Here is a 23876-nt window from a genome sequence, read left to right on the forward strand (position 1 = left end):
CACGCAGACACGGGAAGAATGTGCAGACTCCGCACAGACAGTGACTCAAACCGGGAATCGAACCCGGGTCCTTGGCGCTGTGAAGCAACAGTGCTAACCACTGTGCTACCTTTTTTAAAAATATCTTTTTATTCTCTTTCTTTTTCACATTTTCTCCCAAATTTACACCTTCCAACAATAAACAATAATCAGTAACGAATGCAATGTCAATCCCCATATCAACAACAACAATCCCATCCTCCCACCAACCCCCAAACAGCAGCCCGCATGTTAACATAAACAAATAAAAAAGAATCAGGAATTACCCATGCCTACCATTAACACATACAGTCCTTCTCCCCCCCCCATTCCACCCAACCCCCCCCCCCCCCCCCCCCCCCCCCCCCCGCCCTGCCAATTCTCAAAAGTGCATAATGAATAACGGCGATGAGTTGTAGAACCCCTCCATCCTTCCCCTCAGTTCAAATTTGATCTTCTCAAGAGTCAAGAATCCAGCAGGTCCCCCCACCATGCCAGGGCACACGGTGGAGAGGTTGATCTCCATTCCAACAGGATCCGCCTTCGGGCAATCAATGAGGCGAAGGCTACAAAATCTGCCTCCGCACCCATTTCCAAATCCGGCTGGTGGCCCAACACCCTGAATATGGCCTCCCGAGGGCCCGGGTCCAGTTTCACGTGCACCACTTTAGAGATTACCCTAAAAACCTCCTTCCAGTTATCCTCCAGCTTTGGACAGGATCAAAACATATGAACGTGGTTTGTGGACCCCTCCCGCAGCGTTCACACACATCTTTTACCCCCTCAAAGAGCCGGCTCATCCTCACCCTTGTGAGGTGCGCACGAGGTTCACCCTCCGGAGCACCTCACACCAGAACCCATCCTCCATACCCTCTCCCAACTCTTCCTCCCACTTTGCCTTGATCCCATCCAGCTGTGCTTTCTCCTCTTCCAAAATAGGCTCTACCGGGAAGCTCTGTATCTCCAAATTTCCACCAAAAGGCCACTGTGGGAACCAACTCTCTCTGCTGTAAAGGCTGTGGCAAGCAGACGGGGTTTGTGAGAGGGAGGCAGCTCTTTTCAAACATTAGGAGAGTATTGAATGTGGGTATGGCACCGGCGAAGGGGAAGGTAACAGAGGTGGTTGTGGCATTGATCCCATCCAGCTGTGCTTTCTCCTCTTCCAAAACTGGCTCTACCCGGGAAGCTCTGTATCTCCTTCCTGGCAAAGTCTCGAACCTGCATATATCTAAATATTTCCCCCTGCTCCAGCCCATACTTCGCTCCCAGTTCCTTCAATCCTGCAAACCGACCCCCAAGAAACAAATCTTTTAGCGTCCTAATTCCTTTCTCCTCTTATCTCCGAAAATTTCCACCCCATCTCCCTGGCTCAAATCCATGGTTCCCCCGAATCGGCATTTCCCTTGACCCTGCCCCCAACCCGAAGTGCTGGCGAAACTGCCTCCAAATTCTCAACGAAGCTGTTACTACCGGACTCCCTGAGTATTTCCCCTGGGCCGTCGGGATCGGCGCTGTAGCTAGTGCCTTCAATCCCGACTCCCGACACAAACTCTCCGTACCTTCTCCACATTTCCCACCCAGTAATAATATATCAGTTTCGGAAGACGCAAATCCCCTGCCTGCTTTCCTCTCTGTAGTAGCACCTTTCTAATTCTGGCCACCTTCCCTCCTCATATGAACGAGATAATCATCCCTTCAATCTCTCTAAAAAATGCCTTTGGCAGGAAAACCGTCAGGCATTGGAAAATAAACAGTAATCGTGGCAACACGTTCATTTTAACTGCCTGTACCTGACCCGCCAGTGACAGAGGGAGACCATCCCACCTTGCCAGATCAGCTTTCACCCTCCCCACCAAACCAGAAATGTTGTACCTACGGAGCCCCCTCCCAATCCCGAGCAACCTGCACCCCAAGGTATCTGAAGTGATTGCCTGCCCTACGAATGGAAGCCCCCACCCCTGGCCGAGACACCGCAAAATATTCACTCTTCTCTAGATTTAATTTGTACCCCGAGAAAGACCCAACCTCCCGAAGCAGCTCCAGTATTCCCCTTATTGACACGCTCGGTTTCGGCACTTATAACAGCAAATTATCGGCATACAAGGACACCCTAAGCTTTATTTCCCGCACTATCCCTTTCCATACCCTCAAACTTCTTAACGCGATGATCAACAGCTCACTCGCGAGTGCAAACAACAATGGGGTCATAGGACATCTCTGCCTAGTCCCACGGTGGAGAGGAAAGCATTCTGAGCTGATGTTATTTTTGCGGACACTCGCCCTGGGCTCCTTATACAGTAGCTTTACCCAAATCTTGGTCCAATCCCAAACCACTCCAGAACTGCCATCAAGTGCTCCCATTCTACCTGGTCAAATGCTTTCACAGCGTCCAATGCCACAACCACCTCTGTTTCCTTCCCCTTCGCCGGTGCCATACCCACATTCAATACTCTCCTAATGTTTGAAAAGAGCTGCCTCCCTCTCACAAACCCCGTCTGCTTGCCACAGCCTTTACAGCAGAGAGAGTTGGTTCCCACAGTGGCCTTTTGGTGGAAATTTGGAGAAAACAGAGTGGGAAAAAGATAAGTTTTCTCTCTTAGCTGCCAAAGCGAAACTGAAAACTCTTTAGGTCTCTGAATCATTCAGATCTGACCCAAACACCACCTGTTACCAGGAAGAGCAACACCTTTTAGGATAATTCATTGGTCACCAGCCAAATTATTCAAACCAAGTCTTCACTGTTATCATCAATTTGCAATCATCAGGGTAAACCTGCACAGTCCTTTCTAGATTGTGGTTTGAATTAAAGGCACTGGCCACTTTCCTTAAAGACAAATGTCCCTTAGTCGGGGCAGCACGGTAGCATTGTGGATAGCACAATTGCTTCACAGCTCCAGGGTCCCAGGTTCGATTCCGGCTTGGGTCACTGACTGTGCGGAGTCTGCACGTCCTCCCCGTGTCTGCGTGGGTTTCCTCCGGGTGCTCCGGTTTCCTCCCACAATCCAAAAGATGTGCGGGTTAGGTGAATTGGCCAATGATAAATTGCCCTTAATGTCCAAATTGCCCTTGGTGTTGGGTGAAGGTGTTGAGTTTGGGTAGGGTGCTCTTTCCAAGAGCCGGTGCAGACTCAAAGGGCCGAATGGCCTCCTTCTGCACTGTAAATTCAATGATAATCTATGATTAATCTAGGACAAAGGTTCGGCACAACATCGTGGGCCGAAGGGCCTGTTCTGTGCTGTATTTTCTATGTTCTATGTTCTATGTTCTATGTTATTCATGGATCAAAAATGTAACAGCAAAAAGAAAAGATAGAGGAAGTAGGGAATCAATAGGGCACAAACAGGAAGGACCCTTACACATTCTACTAGATACAATTGTCAACTTGAAAATAACCCATTTATCCCTACTCTCTGTCTCATGTTAATTAGCCATGCTAATTTATTATCCCAACGCCATGAGTTATTTTGTTCCAAAATTTTGTCGATTCTGGAACAGTCCCAGCAGATTGGAGAGTTGCAAATGTAACCCCGCTATTTAAAAAAGGAGGGTGGGAGAAAACAGGGAATTGCATACCTGTTAATCAGTACTGGGAAAATGCCAGCGTCTATTATAAAGGATGTGATGACAGGACACTTAGAAAACATCAATGGAATTAGACAAGGGCAAGTGGATTTATGAAAGGGAAATTATGTTTTTTGAGGATGTAACTAGTAAAATAGATAAAGATGAACCAATGGATGTGGTGTATTTGTATTTGCATAAAGCTTTTGATGAAGTTCCACAGAAGAGCTTAGTGTGCAAAATGAAAGTGCATAGGATATATAGGCATGGATTGAGAATTGGTTAGGTGACAGAGGTGGCTCTGGTGGGGATCTCTTATGCAGGGGTATCTGATGGGGGTTCTGTTATGAGGGGGGGGGGGGTCTCGGGTGAGAGGCTCTCATGAGGAGGTCACTGGTGGGAGTCATCTCTGCTGGGAGGCTGTCTTAAGTGGGTATCTGATGGGGTGGGGGGGGGGTGGTGGGGGTTGGTTGGTGGGGGTATAGTGGGCCTACCCAAGAATCATCTTCCACAAAGTCCTTTTCTTTGGCGAACACTGATACAAAGTACTTATTTAGTACCTCACCCATTTCCTGACTCAACACATAGATTCCCCCACTGTCCTTAAGTGGTCCACTCCTTTCCCTGGCCACCCTTTTGCTTTTTACATATGAATGAAAAGCTTTGGGATTCACCTTATTCCTCCTTGCCAAGGACTTTTCATGACCCCTCCTAGCCCTCCTAATTTCCTCCAAAATTCTGCTCTTCAGCCACCAGATGGAGCTAGGTCCGGGGGTGTTCAGATCGGTGCAGTCCTTGTCACCTGCCACCAGATGGTGCTGTACACAGGATGCTCAGATAGATGTACTTTGCCTTTTTACAACCGGGTGGAACTTTTACCTCCTTGTGAGAACAATACAGCTCTGACCCCGGAATTAGCAGCTTTTACTGACCTCATTCCTGTATGAGACTCTGACAGCTTTATCACAAATGCTCCCACTTTAAGCTTCAATTCTTCAGCTCTTCCCAGTCCCTGACACACACACTTCAAAGGTTACGGACCTTTGGGAAAACTTGTACTTTCACACTCAAGATCTCATTCACAGTTCTGATGGCTGACTGTGCTCCTTTAGACAGGAAGGTCTTTTCAGATTTGGCTCCAATGTCTCTTAAAATCGTCCAGGAGAGAGGGAGTCCTCAGGGTCCTGACTTGCTGGCTGCTAAACCGAACTGAACAAAAGATTGCACTCTCCAGAAGACCTGCCTTTTTTCCTGAAGGTTACTGATTGGCATCACCAACCACAGGCCCGGATAGGAGAAGGCTGAAAATTCCCCATGCACCGCGGTATTGGCTGCTTGCAAACAACACCACAGATTCTGCCATAGAACCCAAAGGGGATGGTTTTGGACCAGCCACCAGACTGGGACTGGGGGGTGGGATGTTTGGGAGTGGAGTGTGTGGGGTGGGGTGTGGGGAGGTGGGGGAGTTTCCACTGTCCAAAGACGACAATTTCAACAGAAATCCCAAAGGGTGCAGTAACTTTGCTGCAACTACCCCAAAGAATGCTAATCAGAGCAGGCAGCAGGACCGGCATTAAAAGGGAACACAGGACAGACAGCTGATATCCTAACAATGAGCACTTGAAATGCCATTGTATATAAGGCGACGGACCAAGTGCTAGAAAATGGGATGAGAATAGTTAGGTGCTTGATGGCCGGCATGGACACGATGGGCCGAAGGGCCTCGTTGGATGCTGTAAAACTATGACAGTGAGCTGGACCATGCTGTGTACTCATTGATCTGTTTCTGTTCAGGTTTACAGGTGGTTCTAAACTCGATTATCAGGGCCATGGTCCCACTGCTGCACATCGCTCTGCTGGTGCTATTTATGATCATCATCTACGCTATCATTGGATTGGAGCTGTTCATGGGCAAAATGCACAAAACCTGTTTTTACAGTGGCACAGGTACAGTGAACACACACACGCATTGTGAAGACAGGCACACACATTGTGAAGATAGACACACGCATTGTGAAGATAGACACATGCATTGTGAAGACACACAGGCATTGTGAAGACACACTAATTGTGAAGACAGACACACAGGCACTGTGCAAACACACAGTATGATCAGATGCGCAATGTGAACACACACACAGTGTGAACACAGACACCATATGAACACACACAGTGTAAACACAGACACACAGTGTAAATACACATATACAGTGTGAACCCACGCATATGCACTCAGTGTGAACACACACGCGCACTCAGTGTGAACACACACGCGCACTCAGTGTGAACACACACGCACGTGGTGTGAACACACACAACAGTGTGAGACACATGCACACCCAGTGCGTCCCCACACACACAGTATGAACCCAAACAGTGTGAACACTCACACACATAGTGCAAACACACACACCGTGTGAATACATACACACAAAAACTGTAAGTATACTGTTATGGGCCAGGCCTTAGAAACTCCAAAGTGTCAGAATGGAGGAGAGTTTGTGTAGGGCATTGGGATTGAAGGCGCTAACAATAGCATCGGTCCCGATGGCCGCGGTGAAATACTCAGGGAGTCCGGTAATAATAGCTTCATTGAAAATTTGGAGGCAGTTTTTCCAACTCTTTGGGTTGGGGCAGGGTCAAGGGAAATGCCGATTTGGAGAACCACAGATTTGAGCCAGCGAAGTGGGACGGAAATTTTTGGAAATGAGAAGGGGATTAAGACACTAAAAGATTTGTTTCTTGGGGGTCGATTTGCAGGATTGAACAAGCTGGGAGCGAAGTATGGGCTGGAGCAGGGGGAAATGTTTAGATACATGCAGGTTTGGAATTTTGCCAGGAAGGAGATACAGAGCTTCCTGGTGGAGCCGGCCTCCACATTGCTGGAGGAGGTGCTGACGACAGGGGAACTGGAGAATGGGGTAATGTCGGTGGTTTACGGGGCTTTTTTGGAAGAGGAGAAGGCACCACTGGAAGGGATCAAAGCAAAGTGGAAGGAAGAGTTGGGAGAAGGTATGGAGGAGGGGTTCTGGTGTGAGGTGCTCCGGAGAGCGAAAACCTCCACCTCGTGCGCGAGGTTGGGGCTGATACAGCTAAAGGGAGTACATAGAGCACGCCTCACAAGGGCGAGGATGAGCCGGCTGTTTGAGAGGGTAGAAGATGTGTGTGAACGTTGCTGGGGGGGGCGGGGGCTAATCATGTTCATATGCTTTGGTCCTGTCCAAAGCTGGAGGATTACTGGAAGGAGGTTTTTAGGGTAATTTCTAAAGTGGTGCACGCGAAACTGGACCCGGGCCCTCGGGAGGCCATATTCGGGGTGTATGACTGGCCGGGGTTGGAAACGGGTGCGGAGGCAGATGTTGTGGCCTTCGCCTCGTTGATCGCCCGAAGGCGGATCCTGTTTCGATGGAGAACAACCTCTTCACCCTGTACCCTGGCATGGTGGGGGGGACCTGTTGGAATTCTTGACTCTTGAGAAGGTTAAGTTTGAACTGAGAGGAAGGATGGAGGGGTTCTGCAATTCATGGGCATTATTCATTCTGCACTTCAAGAATTGGAAAAGTGGATAACATCGAACATGAGTTGGGGGTGGGCGGGACTGTATGTGTTAATGGTGACTGTGGGTGATTCCTGATTCCCTTTTGTTATTTGTTTATGTTAACATTCAAGCAGTTATTTGGGGGTTGGTGGGAGGATAGGATTGTTGTTGTTGATATGAGGATTGACATTATATTTGTTACTGCTTATTGTTTATTGTTGGTGGGTGCAAATTTGGGAGAAAATGTGAAAAAGGAGGAGAATAAAAATATTTTTTAAAAAAGGAACTCCAAAGTGTATTATGAAGCTCACCTGACCTTTAACTTTTATGTTGAATTTGGCTAGGATGAGCACAAGGACCTTCACTTCAGATGTGATTCATCAGACTTCCAAGGCGTTTTTACCAAAACAAATATTATTATAAGAACGTAGGAGGTGACAAAGTTGATTGATGGTGGGAGGGCAGTGGATGTTGTTTACATGGACTTCAGTAAAGCCTTTGTCAAGGTGCCTCATGGCAGACTGGTGCAAAAGGTGAAGTCACATGGGATCAGAGGTGAGGTGATAAGATGGATACAGAACTGGCTCGGTCACAGAAGGCAAAGGGTAGCAGTCAAAGGGTGTTTTTCTGAATGGAAGGTTGTGACGAGTGGTGTTCCACAGGGATCAATGCTTGAGCCACTTGTTTATAGTGTACATAAACAATTTGGAGTTCGCGGATGACACTAAGGTTGGTGGAGTGGTAGATAGTGTTGAGAATTGTCAGAGGATACAGGAGGACATAGATAGGTTGGAGACTTTGGCAGAGAAGTGGCAAATGGAGTTTATTCCAGACAAATGTGAGGTAATGCATTTTAGTAGGTCTAACATACAGGGAAAATATACCGTAAATGGCAAAACTGAGGAATATAGAACATAGAACATTACAGCGCAGTACAGGCCCTTCGGCCCTCGATGTTGCGCCGACCTGTGAAACCACTCTAAATCCCATCTACACTATTCCCTTATCGTTCATATGTCTATCCAATGACCATTTGAATGCCCTTAGTGTTGGCGAGTCCACGACTGTTGCAGGCAGGGCATTCCACACCCTTACTACTCTCTGAGTAAAGAACCTCTGACATCTGTCTTATATCTATCACCCCTCAATTTAAAGCTATGTCCCCTCATGCTAGACATCACCATCCGAGGAAAAAGGGTCTCACTGTCCGCCCTATCCAATCCGCTGATCATCTTGTATGCCTCAATTAAGTCACCTCTTAACCTTCTTCTCTCCAATGAAAACAGGCTCAAGACCCTCAGCCTCTCCTCATAAGATCTTCCCTCCATACCAGGCAACATTCTGGTAAACCTCCTCTGCACCCTATCCAATGCTTACACATCCTTCCTATAATGCGGCGACCAGAATTGCACGCAATACTCCAAATGCGGCCGCACCAGAGTTTTGTACAGCTGCAACATGACCTCATGGCTCCGAAACTCAATCCCTCTACCAAGAAAAGCTAACACACCGTCCGCCTTCTTAACAACCCTCTCAACCTGAGTGGCAACTTTCAGGGATCTATGTGCATGGACACCGAGATCTCTCTGCTCATCCACACTGCCAAGAATCTTACCATGAGCCCAGAAGGCTTCCTGTTATTCCTTCCAAAATGAATCACCTCACACTTTTCTGCATTAAACTCCATTTGCCACCTCTCAGCCCAGCACTGCAGCTTAGCTATGTCCCTCTGTAACTTGTAACATCCTTCCGCACTGTCCACAACTCCACCGACTTTAGTGTCATCTGCAAATTTACTCACCCATCCTTCTACGCCCTCCTCCAGGTCATTTATGTGTGGAGCCAGAGGAAATGGGCGAGGTACTAAATGAATACATTGCATCAGTATTCACCAAAGAGAAGAAATTGGGAGATGTTGAGTCTGGAGAAGGGTGTGTAGATAGCCTGGGTCACATTGAGATCCAAAAAGACGAGGCGTTGGGTGTCTTAAAAAATATTAAGGTAGATAAGTCCCCAGGGCCTGATGGGATCTACCCCAGAATACGGAAGGAGGCTGGAGAGGAAATTGCTGAGGCCTTGACAGAAATCCTTGGATCCTCACTGTCTTCAGGGGATGTCCCGGTGGACTGGAGAATAGCCAATGTTGTTCCTCTGTTTAAGAAGGGTAGCAAGGATAATCCAGGGAACTACAGGCCGGTGAGCCTTACTTCAGTGGTAGGGAAATTACTGGAGAGAATTCTTCGAGACAGGATCTACTCCCATTTGGAAGCAAATGGACGTATTAGTGAGAGGCAGCATGGCTTTGTGAAGGGGAGGTCGTGTCTCATTAACTTGATAGAGTTTTTCGAGGAGGTCACTAAGATGATTGATGCAGGTAGGGCAGTGGATGATGTCTAAATGGACTTCAGTAAGGCCTTTGACAAGGTCCCTCATGGTAGACTAGTACAAAAGGTGAAGTCACACGGGATCAGGGGTGAGCTGGCAAGGTGGATACAGAACTGGCTAGGTCATAGAAAGCAGAGAGTAGCAATGGAAGGATGCTTTTCTAATTGGAGGGCTGTGACTAGTGGTGTTCCACAGGGATCAGTGCTGGGACCTTTGCTGTTTGTATTATATATAAATGATTTGGAGGAAAATGTAACTGGTCTGATTAATAAGTTTGCAGACGACACAAAGGTTGGTGGAATTGCGGATAGCGATGAGGACTGTCAGAGGATACAGCAGGATTTAGATTGTTTGGAGACTTGGGTGGAGAGATGGCAGATGGAGTTTAATCCGGACAAATGTGAGGTAATGCATTTTGGAAGGTCTAATGCAGGTAGGGAATATACAGTGAATGGTAGAACCCTCAAGAGTATTGAAAGTCAAAGAGATCTAGGAGTACAGGTCCACAGGTCACTGAAAGGGGCAACACAGGTGGAGAAGGTAGTCAAGAAGGCATACGGCATGCTTGCCTTCATTGGCCGGGGCATTGAGTATAAGAATTGGCAAGTCATGTTGCAGCTGTATAGAACCTTAGTTAGGCCACACTTGGAGTATAGTGTTCAATTCTGGTCGCCACACTACCAGAAGGATGTGGAGGCTTTAGAGAGGGTGCAGAAGAGATTTACCAGAATGTTGCCTGGTATGGAGGGCATTAGCTATGAGGAACGGTTGAATAAACTCGCTTTGTTCTCACTGGAACGAAGGAGGTTGAGGGGCGACCTGATAGAGGGCTACAAAACTATGAGGGGCATAGACAGAGTGGATAGTCAGAGGCTTTTCCCCGGGGTAGAGGGGTCAATTACTAGGGGGCATAGGTTTAAGGTGAGAGGGGCAAGGTTTAGAGTCGATGTACGAGGCAAGTTTTTTACGCAGAGGGTAGTGGGTGCCTGGAACACGCTAGCGGAGGAGGTGGTGGAAGCAGGGACGATAGTGACATTTAAGGGGCATCTTGACAAATACATGAATAGGATGGGAATAGAGGGATACGGACCCAGGAAGTGGAGAAGATTGTAGTTTAGTCGGGCAGCATGGTCGGCACGGGCTTGGAGGGCCGAAGGGCCTGTTCCTGTGCTGTACATTTCTTTGTTCTTTGTTCTTTATAAAAATGACAAACAGCAGTGGCCCCAAAACAGATCCTTGTGGTACACCACTAGTAACTGAACTCCAGTCTGAATACTTTCCATCAACCACCACCCTTTGTCTTCTTCCAGCTAGCCAATTTCTGATCCAAACTGCTAAATCTCCCGGAATCCCATGCTTCCGTATTTTCTGCAGTAGCCTACTGTGGGGAACCTTATCAAACGCTTTACTGAAATCCATATACACCACATCAACTACTTTACCCTCATCCACCTGTTTGGTCACCTTCTCAAAGAACTCAATAAGGTTTGTGAGGCACGACCTATCCTTCACGAAACCGTGTTGACTATGTCTAATCAAATTATTCCTTTCCAGATGATTATACACCCTATCTCTTATAAACCTTTCCAAGATTTTGCCCACAACAAAAGTAAGGCTAACTGGTCCATAGTTACCGGGGTTGTCTCTACTCCCCTTCTTGAACAAGGGGACAACATTTGCTATCCTCCAGCCTTCTGGGACTATTCCTGTTGACAAAGATGACTTAAAGATCAAAGCCAAAGGCTCAGCAATCTTCTCCCTAGCTTCCCAGAGAATCCTAGGATAAATCCCATCCGGCCCAGGGGACTTATCTATTTTCACCCTTTCCAGAATTGTTAACACCTCCTCCTTTTGAACCTTAAGTCCTTCTAGTCTAGTAGCCTGATTCTCAGTATTCTCCTCGACAACATTGCCTTATTCCTGTGTGAATACTGATGAAAAATATTCATTTAGCACCTCTCCTATCCCCTCGGACTCCAAACACAACTTCCCACTACTGTCCTTGACTGGCCCTACTCTTACCCTCATCATTCTTTTATTCCTGACATATCTATAGAAAGCTTTAGCGTTATCCTTGATCCTACCTGCCAAAGACTTCTCATGTTCCCTCCTGGTTCTTCTTAGCTCTCGCTATAGGTCCTTCCGAGCTAACTTGTAACTCTCGAGGTTCGAACTTACTGAACCTTCATGTCTCATCTTTACATAAGCCTCCTTCTTCCTCTTGACAAGTGTTTCGACTGCCTTAGTAAACCATGATTCCCTTGCTCGACCACTTCCTCCCTGCCTGACAGGTACATACTTTTCAAGGACACGCAAAGAACAAAGAACAAAGAAATGTACAGCACAGGAACAGGCCCTTCGGCCCTCCAAGCCCGTGCCGACCATGCTGCCCGACTAAACTACAATCTTCTACACTTCCTGGGTCCGTATCCCTCTATTCCCATCCTATTCATGTATTTGTCAAGATGCCCCTTAAATGTCACTATCGTCCCTGCTTCCACCACCTCCTCCGGTAGCGAGTTCTAGGCACCCACTACCCTCTGCGTAAAAAACTTGCCTCGTACATCAACTCTAAACCTTGCCCCTCTCACCTTAAACCTATGCCCCCTAGTAATTGACCCCTCTACCCCGGGGAAAAGCCTCTGACTATCCACTCTGTCTCTGCCCCTCATAATTTTGTAGCCCTCTATCAGGTCGCCCCTCAACCTCCTTTGTTCCAGTGAGAACAAAGCGAGTTTATTCAACCGCTCCTCATAGCTAATGCCCTCCATACCAGGCAACATTCTGGTAAATCTCTTCTGCACCCTCTCTAAAGCCTCCACATCCTTCTGGTACCTGGGGTTACCCCGTTTCTGGATCTGTAAAGATTTAATCACCTGCTAATGGTCGCATTCCAAGCATTGTTTGGCATCTTTGAATTTGTCTATATATATGTTTCTGGAACATACCTCTTCATTCACCTGAGGAAGGAGCAGCGCTCCGAAAGCTAGTGACATCGAAACAAACCTGTTGGACTTTAACCTGGTGTTGTAAGACTTTGTACTGTGCTCACCCCAGTCCAACGCCGGCATCTCCACATCATTGCTACCATCGACACCGCAAACTGCCGGCTCAACGTGGAGAGGATCTCCAGGAAGATCGCGCATATAGACACTGACATTAAGTTTCTACAAAGATGCAAGAAAGCAGACAAGGTCCCGAAAGGGTTACAGATCACAAACCCACTCAAGTCGACCTACAACACAGACTACGCTGAGAGACTCTGCCGCCGCACCTCTCTCACACTCCTCAACCACCTCGTCCGCCAGCTCTACAGCAGACGACGCAACCTGGAAACCAAGAGAGAGGCCATATTCTCAACTTGCGCTCAGGATGCAGCAGACCAGCTGCGGAACACCGCCAAACAGATGAGACAACAATACTATGCCACCTATATGCACACCAAGAACAGAAAGCTTGAGAAACTTGGCATCACCACCGGCAGCAACCAAGCCACCCCCGGTGCCACAGTAGACAACAATACAGGGAAATCTATTGTCAACTTGTCAGACTACACCCTTCAACCAGACAAAATCGAAGTCCTCAGCAGAGGGCTCAATTTCTGCACCACCACCAAAATGGACCCCATCAGTCTCGCGGCAGACAGGGAGGAATTCATCAGGCGAATGAGGCTCCGGGAATTCTTCCACAGACCCCAAGAGGCCAACAGCGAACCCAAGCAGACTATCAATGAACCGGAACAGCAGACCGAGAGATCTGCGGTGCGGCAACCGAAGAGGAAAGAGTCGAATTGGACCCCTCCGGAAGGCCGCTGCCTTAGACTCGACACGTATGCTCAAGCCGTCAGGAGTCGCGTCAATGCCAGATTCATCAGTCGCATTCACAAGACAGCCCCGAACGTCACCCAAGCACAACGCAATGCCATCCGCGCTCTCAAGACCAACTGCAGCATCGTCATCAAACCAGCAGACAACGGAGGGGCCACTGTCATACTGAACAGAACGGACTACTGCAAAGAAGTATACCGACAACTGAACAACCAAGAACACTACAGACAGTTACCCGCAGATCCGACCAAGGAACACATCCGCCAACTTAACAGACTGATCAAGACCTTGGATCCAGATCTTCAGATCACCCTACGTTCTCTCATCCCACGTACTCCCCGCATTGGAGATCTCTACTGCCTCCCGAAAATACATAAGGTCAACACACCAGGCCGCCCTATCGTTTCAGGCAATGGGACCTTGTGTGAGAACCTCTCTGGCTACATTGAGGGCATCTTGAAACCCATCGTACAAGATACGCCCAGCTTCTGTCGCGACATGACGGACTTCCTACAAAAACTCAGCAACCATGGACCAGTTGAACCAGGAACATTCCTCGTCACAATGGACGTCTCGGCACTCTACACCAGCATCCCCCATGACAACGGCATTGCTGCAACACCCTCAGTACTCAACACCGACAACTGCCAATCTCCAGACGCAATTCTGCAACTCATCCTCTTCATTCTGGATCACAACGTCTTCACCTTCGACAACAAGTTCTTCATCCAGACGCACGGAACAGCCACGGGGACCAAATTCGCACCCCAATACGCCAACATCTTCATGCACAAGTTTGAACAGGACCTACTCACCGCACAGGACCTTCAACCAACGTCATACACCAGCTACATCGATGACATTTTTTTCCTTTGGACCCACGGCGAAGAATCACTGAAACGACTACACGATGACATTAATAAGTTCCATCCAACCATCAGACTCACCATGGACTACTCTCCAAAATCAGTTGCATTCTTAGACACACTCGTCTCCATCAAGGATGGTCACCTCAGCACTTTGCTTTACCGCAAACCCACGGATAACTTCACGATGCTCCGCTTCTCCAGCTTCCACCCTAAACACATTAAAGAAGCCATCCCCTATGGACAAGTTCTCCGTATACACAGGATCTGCTCAGACGAGGAGGAGCGTAACAGACATCTACAGACGTTGAAAGATGCCCTCGTACGAACGGGATATGGCATTTGACTCATCGATCGACAGTTCCAACGCGCCACAGCGAAAAACCGCACCGACCTCCTCAGAAGACAAACATGGGACACAACCGGCAGAATACCCTTCGTCGTCCAGTACTTCCCCGGAGCGGAGAAACTCCGTCATCTTCTTCACAGCCTTCAACACGTCATTGATGACGATGAACATCTTGCCAAGGTCATCTCCACACCCCCACTACTTGCCTTCAAACAACCGCGCAACCTCAAACAAACCATTGTTTGCAGCAAACTACCCAGTCTTCAGAACAGTGACCGCGACACCACACAACCCTGCCATGGCAATCTCTGCAAGACGTGCCAGATCATCGACATGGATACCACTATTATACGTGAGAACACCACCCACCAGGTACGAGGTACATACTCGTGCGACTCGGCCAACGTTGTCTACCTCATACGCTGCAGGAAAGGATGTCCCGAAGCGTGGTACATTGGCGAGACCATGCAGACGCTGCGACAACAAATGAACGGACATCGCGCAACAATCACCAGGCAGGAATGTTCCCTTCCAGTCGGGGAACACTTCACCAGTCAAGGGCATTCAGCCTCTGATCTCCGGGTAAGCGTTCTCCAAGGCGGCCTTCAGGACGCGCGACAACGCAGAATCGCCGAGCAGAAACTTATAGCCAAGTTCCGCACACATGAGTGCGGCCTCAACCGGGACCTGGGATTCATGTCGCATTACATTCATCCCCACCATCTGGCCTGCAAAATCCTACCAACTGTCCTGGCTTGATACATTTCACACCTCTTTAACCTGGGGTTACCCCATCTCTGGATCTGTAAAGATTTAATCACCTGCTAATGGTCGCATTCCAAGCATTGTTTGGCATCTTTGAATTTGTCTATATATATGTTTCTGGAACGTACCTCTTCATTCACCGAAGGAAGGAGCGGCGCTCCGAAAGCTAGTGACATCGAAACAAACCTGTTGGACTTTCACCTGGTGTTGTAAGACTTCGTACTGTGCTCACCCCAGTCCAACGCCGGCATCTCCACATCATCCTTCTGGTAGTGTGGCGACCAGAATTGAACACTATACTCCAAGTGTGGCCTAACTAAGGTTCTATACAGCTGCAACATGACTTGCCAATTCTTATACTCAATGCCCCGGCCAATGAAGGCAAGCATGCCGTATGCCTTCTTGACTACCTTCTCCACCTGTGTTGCCCCTTTCAGTGACCTGTGGACCTGTACTCCTAGATCTCTTTGACTTTTAATACTCTTGAGGGTTCTACCATTCACTGTATATTCCCTCCCTGCATTAGACCTTCCAAAATGCATTACCTCACATTTGTCCGGATTAAACTCCATCTGCCATAGAATCATAGAATCATAGAATTTACAGTGCAGAAGGAGGCCATTCGGCCCATCGAGTCTGCACCGGCTCTTGGAAAGAGCACCCCACCCAAGGTCCACACCTCCACCCTATCCCCACAACCCAGTAACCCCACGCAACACTAAGGGCAATTTTGGACACTATGGGCAATATAGCATGGCCAATCCACCTAACCCGCACATCTTTGGACTGTGGGAGGAAACCGGAGCACCCGGAGGAAACCCACGCACACACGGGGAGGATGTGCAGACTCCGCACAGACAGTGACCCAAGCCGGAATCGAACCTGGGACCCTGGAGCTGTGAAGCATTTGTGCTATCCACAATGCTACCGTGCTGCCCATCTCTCCGCCCAAGTCTCCAAACAATCTAAATCCTGCTGTATCCTCTGACAGTCCTCATCGCTATCCGCAATTCCACCAACCTTTGTGTCGTCTGCAAACTTACTAATCAGACCAGTTACATTTTCCTCCAAATCATTTATATATACTACAAACAGCAAAGGTCCCAGCACTGATCCCTGTGGAACACCACTGGTCACAGCCCTCCAATTAGAAAAGCATCCTTCCATTGCTACTCTCTGCCTTCTATGACCTAGCCAGTTTTGTATCCACCTTGCCAGCTCACCCCTGATCCCGTGTGACTTCACCTTTTGTACTAGTCTACCTTGTCAAAGGCCTTACTGAAGTCCATACAGACAACATCCACTGCCCTACCTGCATCAATCATCTTAGTGACCTCCTCGAAAAACTCTATCAAGTTAGTGAGACACACCCTCCCCTTCACAAAACCATGCTGCCTCTCACTAATACGTCCATTTGCTTCCAAATGGGAGTAGACCCTGTCTCGAAGAATTCTCTCCAGTAATTTCTCTACCACTGAAATAAGGCTCACCGGCCTGTAGTTCCCTGGATTATCCTTGCTACCCTTCTTAAACAGAGGAACAACATTGGCTATTCTCCAGTCCTCCGGGACATCACCTGAAGACAGCGAGGATCCAAAGATTTCTGTCAAGGCCTCAGCAATTTCCTCTCCAGCCTCCTTCAGTATCCTGGGGTAGATCCCATCAGGCCCTGGGGACTTATCTACCTTAATATATTTTAAGACACCCAACACCTCGTCTTTTTGGATCTCAATGTGACCCAGGCTATCTACACACCCTTCTCCAGACTCAACATCTACCAATTTCTTCTTTTGGTTGCCATGATGTGGAGATGCCGGCGTTGGACTGGGGTGAGCACAGTACGAAGTCTTACAACACCAGGTTAAAGTCCAACAGGTTTGTTTCGATGTCACTAGCTTTCGGAGCGCTGCTCCTTCCTCAGGTGAATGAAGAGGTCTGTTCCAGAAACACATATATAGACAAATTCAAAGATGCCAAACAATGCTTGGAATGTGAGCATTAGCAGGTGATTAAATCTTTACAGATCCAGAGATGGGGTAACCCCAGGTTAAAGAGGTGTGAATTGTACCAAGCCAGGACAGTTGGTAGGATTTCGCAGGCCAGATGGTGGGGGATGAATGTAATGCAACATGAATCCCAGGTCCCGGTTGAGGCCGCACTCATGTGTGCGGAACTTGGCTATAAGTTTCTGCTCGGCGATTCTGCGTTGTCGCGGGTCCTGAAGGCCGCCTTGGAGAACGCTTACCCGGAGATCAGAGGCTGAATGCCCTTGACTGCTGAAGTGTTCCCCGACTGGAAGGGAACATTCCTGCCTGGTGATTGTTGCGTGATGTCCGTTCATTCGTTGTCGCAGCGTCTGCATTGTCTCGCCAATGTACCACGCTTCGGGACATCCTTTCCTGCAGCGTATGAGGTAGACAACGTTGGCCGAGTCGCACGAGTATGTACCGCGTACCTGGTGGGTGGTGTTCTCACATGTAATATTGGTATCCATGTCGATGATCTGGCACGTCTTGCAGAGATTACCATGACAGGGTTGTGTGGTGTCGTGGTCACTGTTCTGAAGACTGGGTAGTTTGCTGCAAACAATGGTTCGTTTGAGGTTGCGCGGTTGTTTGAAGGCAATTAGTGGGGGTGTGGGGATGACCTTGGCAAGATGTTCATCGTCATCAATGACGTGTTGAAGGCTGTGAAGAAGATGACGTAGTTTCTCCGCTCCGGGGAAGTACTGGACGACGAAGGGTATTCTGTCGGTTGTGTCCCATGTTTGTCTTCTGAGGAGGTCGGTCCGGTTTTTTGCTGTGGCGCGTTGGAACTGTCGATCGATGAGTCGAGTGCCATACCCCGTTCGTACGAGGGCATCTTTCAACGTCTGTAGATGTCTGTTACGCTCCTCCCCGTCTGAGCAGATCCTGTGTATACGGAGCGCTTGTCCATAGGGGATGGCTTCTTTAATGTGTTTAGGGTGGAAGCTGGAGAAGTGGAGCATCATGAGGTTATCCGTGGGTTTGCGGTAAAGCGAAGTGCTGAGGTGACCGTCCTTGATGGAGACGAGTGTGTCCAAGAATGCAACTGATTTTGGAGAGTAGTCCATGGTGAGTCTGATGGTTGGATGGAACTTATTAATGTCATTGTGTAGTCGTTTCAGTGATTCTTCGCCGTGGGTCCAAAGGAAAAAAATGTCATCGATGTATCTGGTGTATAACATCGGTTGAAGGTCCTGTGCGGTGAGTAGGTCCTGTTCAAACTTGTGCATGAAGATGTTGGCGTATTGGGGTGCGAATTTGGTCCCCATGGCTGTTCCGTGCGTCTGAATGAAGAACTTGTTGTCGAAGGTGAAGACGTTGTGATCCAGAATGAAGCGGATGAGTTGCAGAATTGCGTCTGGAGATTGGCAGTTGTCGGTGTTGAGTGCCGAGACGTCCATTGTGACGAGGAATGTTCCTGGTTCAACTGGTTCATGGGTGCTGAGTTTCTGTAGGAAGTCCGTCGTGTCGCGACAGAAGCTGGGTGTACTTTGTACGATGGGTTTCAAGATGCCCTCGATGTAGCCAGAGAGGTTCTCACACAGGGTCCCATTGCCTGAAACGATAGGGCGGCCTGGTGTGTTGGCCTTATGTATTTTCGGGAGGCAGTAGAGATCTCCAATGCGGGGAGTACGTGGGATGAGAGAACGTAGGGTGATCTGAAGATCTGGATCCAAGGTCTTGATCAGTCTGTTAAGTTGGCGGATGTGTTCCTTGGTCGGATCTGCGGGTAACTGTCTGTAGTGTTCTTGGTTGTTCAGTTGTCGGTATACTTCTTTGCAGTGGTCCGTTCTGTTCAGTACGACAGTGGCCCCCCCTTTGTCTGCTGGTTTGATGACGATGCTGTGGTTGGTCTTGAGAGCGCTGATGGCATTGCGTTGTGCTTGGGTGACGTTCGGGGTTGTCTTGTGAATGCCACTGATGAATCTGGCATTGACGCGACTCCTGACGGCTTGAGCATACATGTCGAGTCTAAGGCAGCGGCCTTCCGGAGGGGTCCAATTCGACTCTTTCCTCTTCGGTTGCCGCACCGCAGATCTCTCGGTCTGCTGTTCCGGTTCATTGGTAGTCTGCTTGGGTTCGCTGTTGGCCTCTTGGGATCTGTGGAAGAATTCCCGGAGCCTCATTCGCCTGATGAATTCCTCCGTGTCTGCCGTGAGACTGATGGGGTCCATTTTGGTGGTGGTGCAGAAATTAAGCCCTCTGCTGAGGACTTCGATTTTGTCTGGTTGAAGGGTGTAGTCTGACAAGTTGACAATAGATTTCCCTGTATTGTTTTCTACTGTGGCACCGGGGGTGGCTTGGTTGCTGCCGGTGGTGATGCCAAGTTTCTCAAGCTTTCTGTTCTTGGTGTGCATATAGGTGGCATAGTATTGTTGTCTCATCTGTTTGGCAGTGTTCCGCAGCTGGTCTGCTGCATCCTGAGCGCAAGTTGAGAATATGGCCTCTATCTTGGTTTCCAGGTTGCGTCGTCGTTATACACCAGATACATCGATGACATTTTTTTCCTTTGGACCCACGGCGAAGAATCACTGAAACGACTACACAATGACATTAATAAGTTCCATCCAACCATCAGACTCACCATGGACTACTCTCCAAAATCAGTTGCATTCTTGGACACACTCGTCTCCATCAAGGACGGTCACCTCAGCACTTCGCTTTACCGCAAACCCACGGATAACCTCATGATGCTCCACTTCTCCAGCTTCCACCCTAAACACATTAAAGAAGCCATCCCCTATGGACAAGCGCTCCGTATACACAGGATCTGCTCAGACGAGGAGGAGCGTAACAGACATCTACAGACGTTGAAAGATGCCCTCGTACGAACGGGATATGGCACTCGACTAATCGAGCGACAGTTCCAACACGCCACAGCGAAAAACCGCACCGAACTCCTCAGAAGACAAACATGGGACACAACCGACAGAATACCCTTCGTCGTCCAGTACTTCCCCGGAGCGGAGAAACTACGTCATCTTCTTCACAGCCTTCAACACGTCATTGATGACGATGAACATCTTGCCAAGGTCATCCCCACACCCCCACTACTTGCCTTCAAACAACCGCGCAACCTCAAATGAACCATTGTTTGCAGCAAACTACCCAGTCTTCAGAACAGTGACCACGACACCACACAACCCTGTCATGGTAATCTCTGCAAGACGTGCCAGATCATCGACATGGATACCACTATTACACGTGAGAACACCACCCACCAGGTACGCGGTACATACTCGTGCGACTCGGCCAACGTTGTCTACCTCATACGCTGCAGGAAAGGATGTCCCGAAGCGTGGTACATTGGCGAGACAATGCAGACGCTGCGACAACGAATGAACGGACATCGCGCAACAATCGCCAGGCAGGAATGTTCCCTTCCAGTCGGGGAACACTTCAGCAGTCAAGGGCATTCAGCCTCTGATCTCCGGGTAAGCGTTCTCCAAGGCGGCCTTCAGGACCCGCGACAACGCAGAATTGCCGAGCAGAAACTTATAGCCAAGTTCCGCACACATGAGTGCGGCCTCAACCGGGACCTGGGATTCATGTCACATTACATTCATCCCCCACCATCTGGCCTGCGAAATCCTACCAACTGTCCTGGCTTGAGACAATTCACACCTCTTTAACCTGGGGTTACCCCATCTCTGGATCTGTAAAGATTTAATCACCTGCTAATGCTCGCATTCCTAGCATTGTTTGGCATCTTTGAATTTGTCTATATATGTGTTTCTGGAACAGACCTCTTCATTCACCTGAGGAAGGAGCAGCGCTCCGAAAGCTAGTGACATCGAAACAAACCTGTTGGACTTTAACCTGGTGTTGTAAGACTTTGTACTGTTCTCTTTGGTGAATACTGATGCAAAGTATTCATTTAGTACCTCGCCCATTTCCTCTGGCTCCACACAGAGATTGCCTTGCCTATCCTTCAGTGGGCCAAACCTTTCCCTGGCTACCCTCTTGCTTTTTATGTACGTGTAAAACACCTTGGGATTTTCCTTAACCCTATTTGCCAATTACTTTTCGTGACCCCTTCTAGCCCTCCTGACTCCTTGCTTAAGTTCCTTCCTACTTTCCTTATATTCCACACAGGCTTCGTCTGTTCCCAGCCTTTTAGCCCTGACAAATGCCTCCTTTTTCTTTTTGACTAGGCCTACAATATCTCTCGTTAGCCAAGGTTCCCGAAAATTGCCGTATTTATCCTTCTTCCTCACAGGAACATGCCGGTCCTGAATTCCTTTCAACTGACACTTGAAAGCCTCCCACATGTCAGATGTTGATTTGCCCTAAAACATCCGCCCCCAATCTATGTTCTTCAGTTCCCGCCTAATCTTGTTATAATTAGCCTTCCCCCAATTTAGCACATTCATCCTAGGACCACTCTTATCCTTGTCCACCAGCACTTTAAAACTTACTGAATTGTGGTCACTGTTCCCGAGATGCTCCCCTACTGAAACATCTACCACCTGGCCGGGCTCATTCCCCAATACCAGTTCCAGTACCTCCCCTTCCCTAGTTGGAAGCAGTAGGTGTTCCTTGAACAAGCTCCACATTTCCATTGTGCCCATCCCCTGCAGTTTTCCTCTCCATCTGATGCATCCTAAGTCTTGCCTCATCGCATCATAATTGCCTTTCCCCCAGATATAACTCTTGCCCTGCGGTATATACCTATCCCTTTCCATCACTAGAAAGTCAGAGAGATCTGGGCAGGCAGGTCCACAGACCTTTGAAGGAGGTAACACAAGTGGACAAGATGTGGGCAGCACGGTAGCACAAGTGACTAGCACTGTGGCTTCACAGCGCCAGGGTCCCAGGTTCTATTCCCCGCTGGGTCACTGTCTGTGCGGAGTCTGCACGTTCTCCCTGTGTTTGTGTGGGTTTCCTCCGGGTTCTCCGGTTTCCTCCCACAGTCCAAAGACGTGCAGGTTAGGTGGATTGGTCAAGCTAAATTGCCCTTAGTGTCCAAAAGGTTAGAAGGGGTTATTGGGTTACGGGATAGAACTTAAGTGGGTCGGTGCAGACTCGATGGGCTGAATGGCCTCCTTCTGCACTGTAGGTTTAAAAAAGAAAGAAAAGATAGTCAAGAAAGCATACGGAATACTTGCTTTCATTAGAAAGGGTGTCGAGTATAAAAACTGGCAAGTCATGCCATAGTTGTATAGAACCTTGGTAAGGCCGCACTTGAAATATTGCGCACAATTCTGGTCGCCACACTACCAGAAGAATGTGGAGGCTTTGGAGAGGGTGCAGAGGAGGTATACCAGGTCTGGAGGGTGTTAGCTATGTGGAGAGGCTGAATAGACTCGGACTGTTTTCATTAGAACGACGGAGGTTGAGGGGGTGACCTGATTGAGGTCTACAAGATTATGAGAGGCATGGATAGAGTGGATGGGCAGGCAGTCTTTCCCATGGTGGAGGGGTCAGTCACCAGGGGGCATAGGTTTCAGCTCCGTGGGGCAAAGTTTAGAGGAGATGTGCGAGGCAGGTTGTTTACGCAGAGGGTGGTGAGAGCCTGGAACGTGTTGCCAGGGGAGGTTGTGGAAGCAGATACACTAACGGCTTCAAAAGGCATCTTGACAAACACATGGATAGGATGGGTATAGAGAGATACAGTACAAGGAAGTGCTGAGGGTTTTGGCAAAGGTTGGTATCATGACCGGTACAGGCTTGGAGGGCTTGTTCCTATGCTGTATTGTTCTTTGTTCTTAACATATGTAAAACGCTTATCAATAATTTGATAACAATTACAAACATGAAAAAACACACAACAACTACAGTAATCTATGTATATAACTCTTAATGAATCCCCCTTAGTTGCTGTTCGAATTCAATAGAAAATCAAATAAAACCAAAATCCCTTTCTGATGGCCGTACATTGTAGCTCAATGCTCTCCTTTTTGAGATTTCCAGTTTTAGGAAAGCTCTCCAACCCTCATGCAGTGCATTCAAATGCCCAGAAAAGGCAGAGCTAATCAGAGTTCCTCGCAAGCAGGAGGATCATTCATGACTGAAGGAATTTTGGGATTTCTATCAAAAAACAACTGATATGGACTGCACCACCTATCATTGTAGTGAATTATTTGTATGGATGGCACATGCTAAAGGCGACGTTAATTTATAATTTGGCGTACCTGCCAAAATTTTATGAAATATTTAATCCATCACAGCATGATTTCTCTCGCACACCCCATTACTAAATGGGCTTTCTGCAGCTGCATTCATAACTATTATGTTCATGTTTTCACACATATCCCAATACTCATCGTTAAAAAATTCCCCCATTATCAGCGAGAAACTTTGCCAGTGGTCCCAGTTTGGTCCCTATCCATTTTTCCATGATCTGTTTCACAATTATTTTTTATTCTTTACTACGTATAATCATTGAATGAGTAAACCCATTGCCAAGTCTGATAAAACAAAAATGTTCTTTTCTTTATCCCACACCTTAAATCCATAGCCACAACTTCATTAAAATCTCTCGCAAAGGGGCAGCACGGTGGCGCAGTGGTTAGCATTGCTGTCTCACGGCGCCGAGAT

At 48.2% G+C, this 23876-nt stretch overlaps 1 protein-coding gene across 11 annotated transcripts in view; it reads left to right on the plus strand.

Annotated features, from left to right (window-relative positions):
- LOC140393996 (voltage-dependent L-type calcium channel subunit alpha-1S-like) overlaps positions 1-23876 on the plus strand; it is an 804045-nt gene that overhangs the window by 5285 nt on the left and 774884 nt on the right. For all 11 annotated transcript variants that reach the window (XM_072480735.1, XM_072480727.1, XM_072480737.1 and 8 more), the window contains exon 2: positions 5374-5526. In XM_072480735.1, the coding sequence (XP_072336836.1) occupies positions 5409-5526 (118 nt within the window). In that variant the 5' untranslated portion in view covers positions 5374-5408. The remainder of the gene's footprint in view (positions 1-5373; positions 5527-23876) is intronic.

This window comes from Scyliorhinus torazame, chromosome 17 (assembly GCF_047496885.1).
Source record: "Scyliorhinus torazame isolate Kashiwa2021f chromosome 17, sScyTor2.1, whole genome shotgun sequence".
In the NCBI taxonomy this organism is placed as follows: domain Eukaryota; kingdom Metazoa; phylum Chordata; class Chondrichthyes; order Carcharhiniformes; family Scyliorhinidae; genus Scyliorhinus; species Scyliorhinus torazame.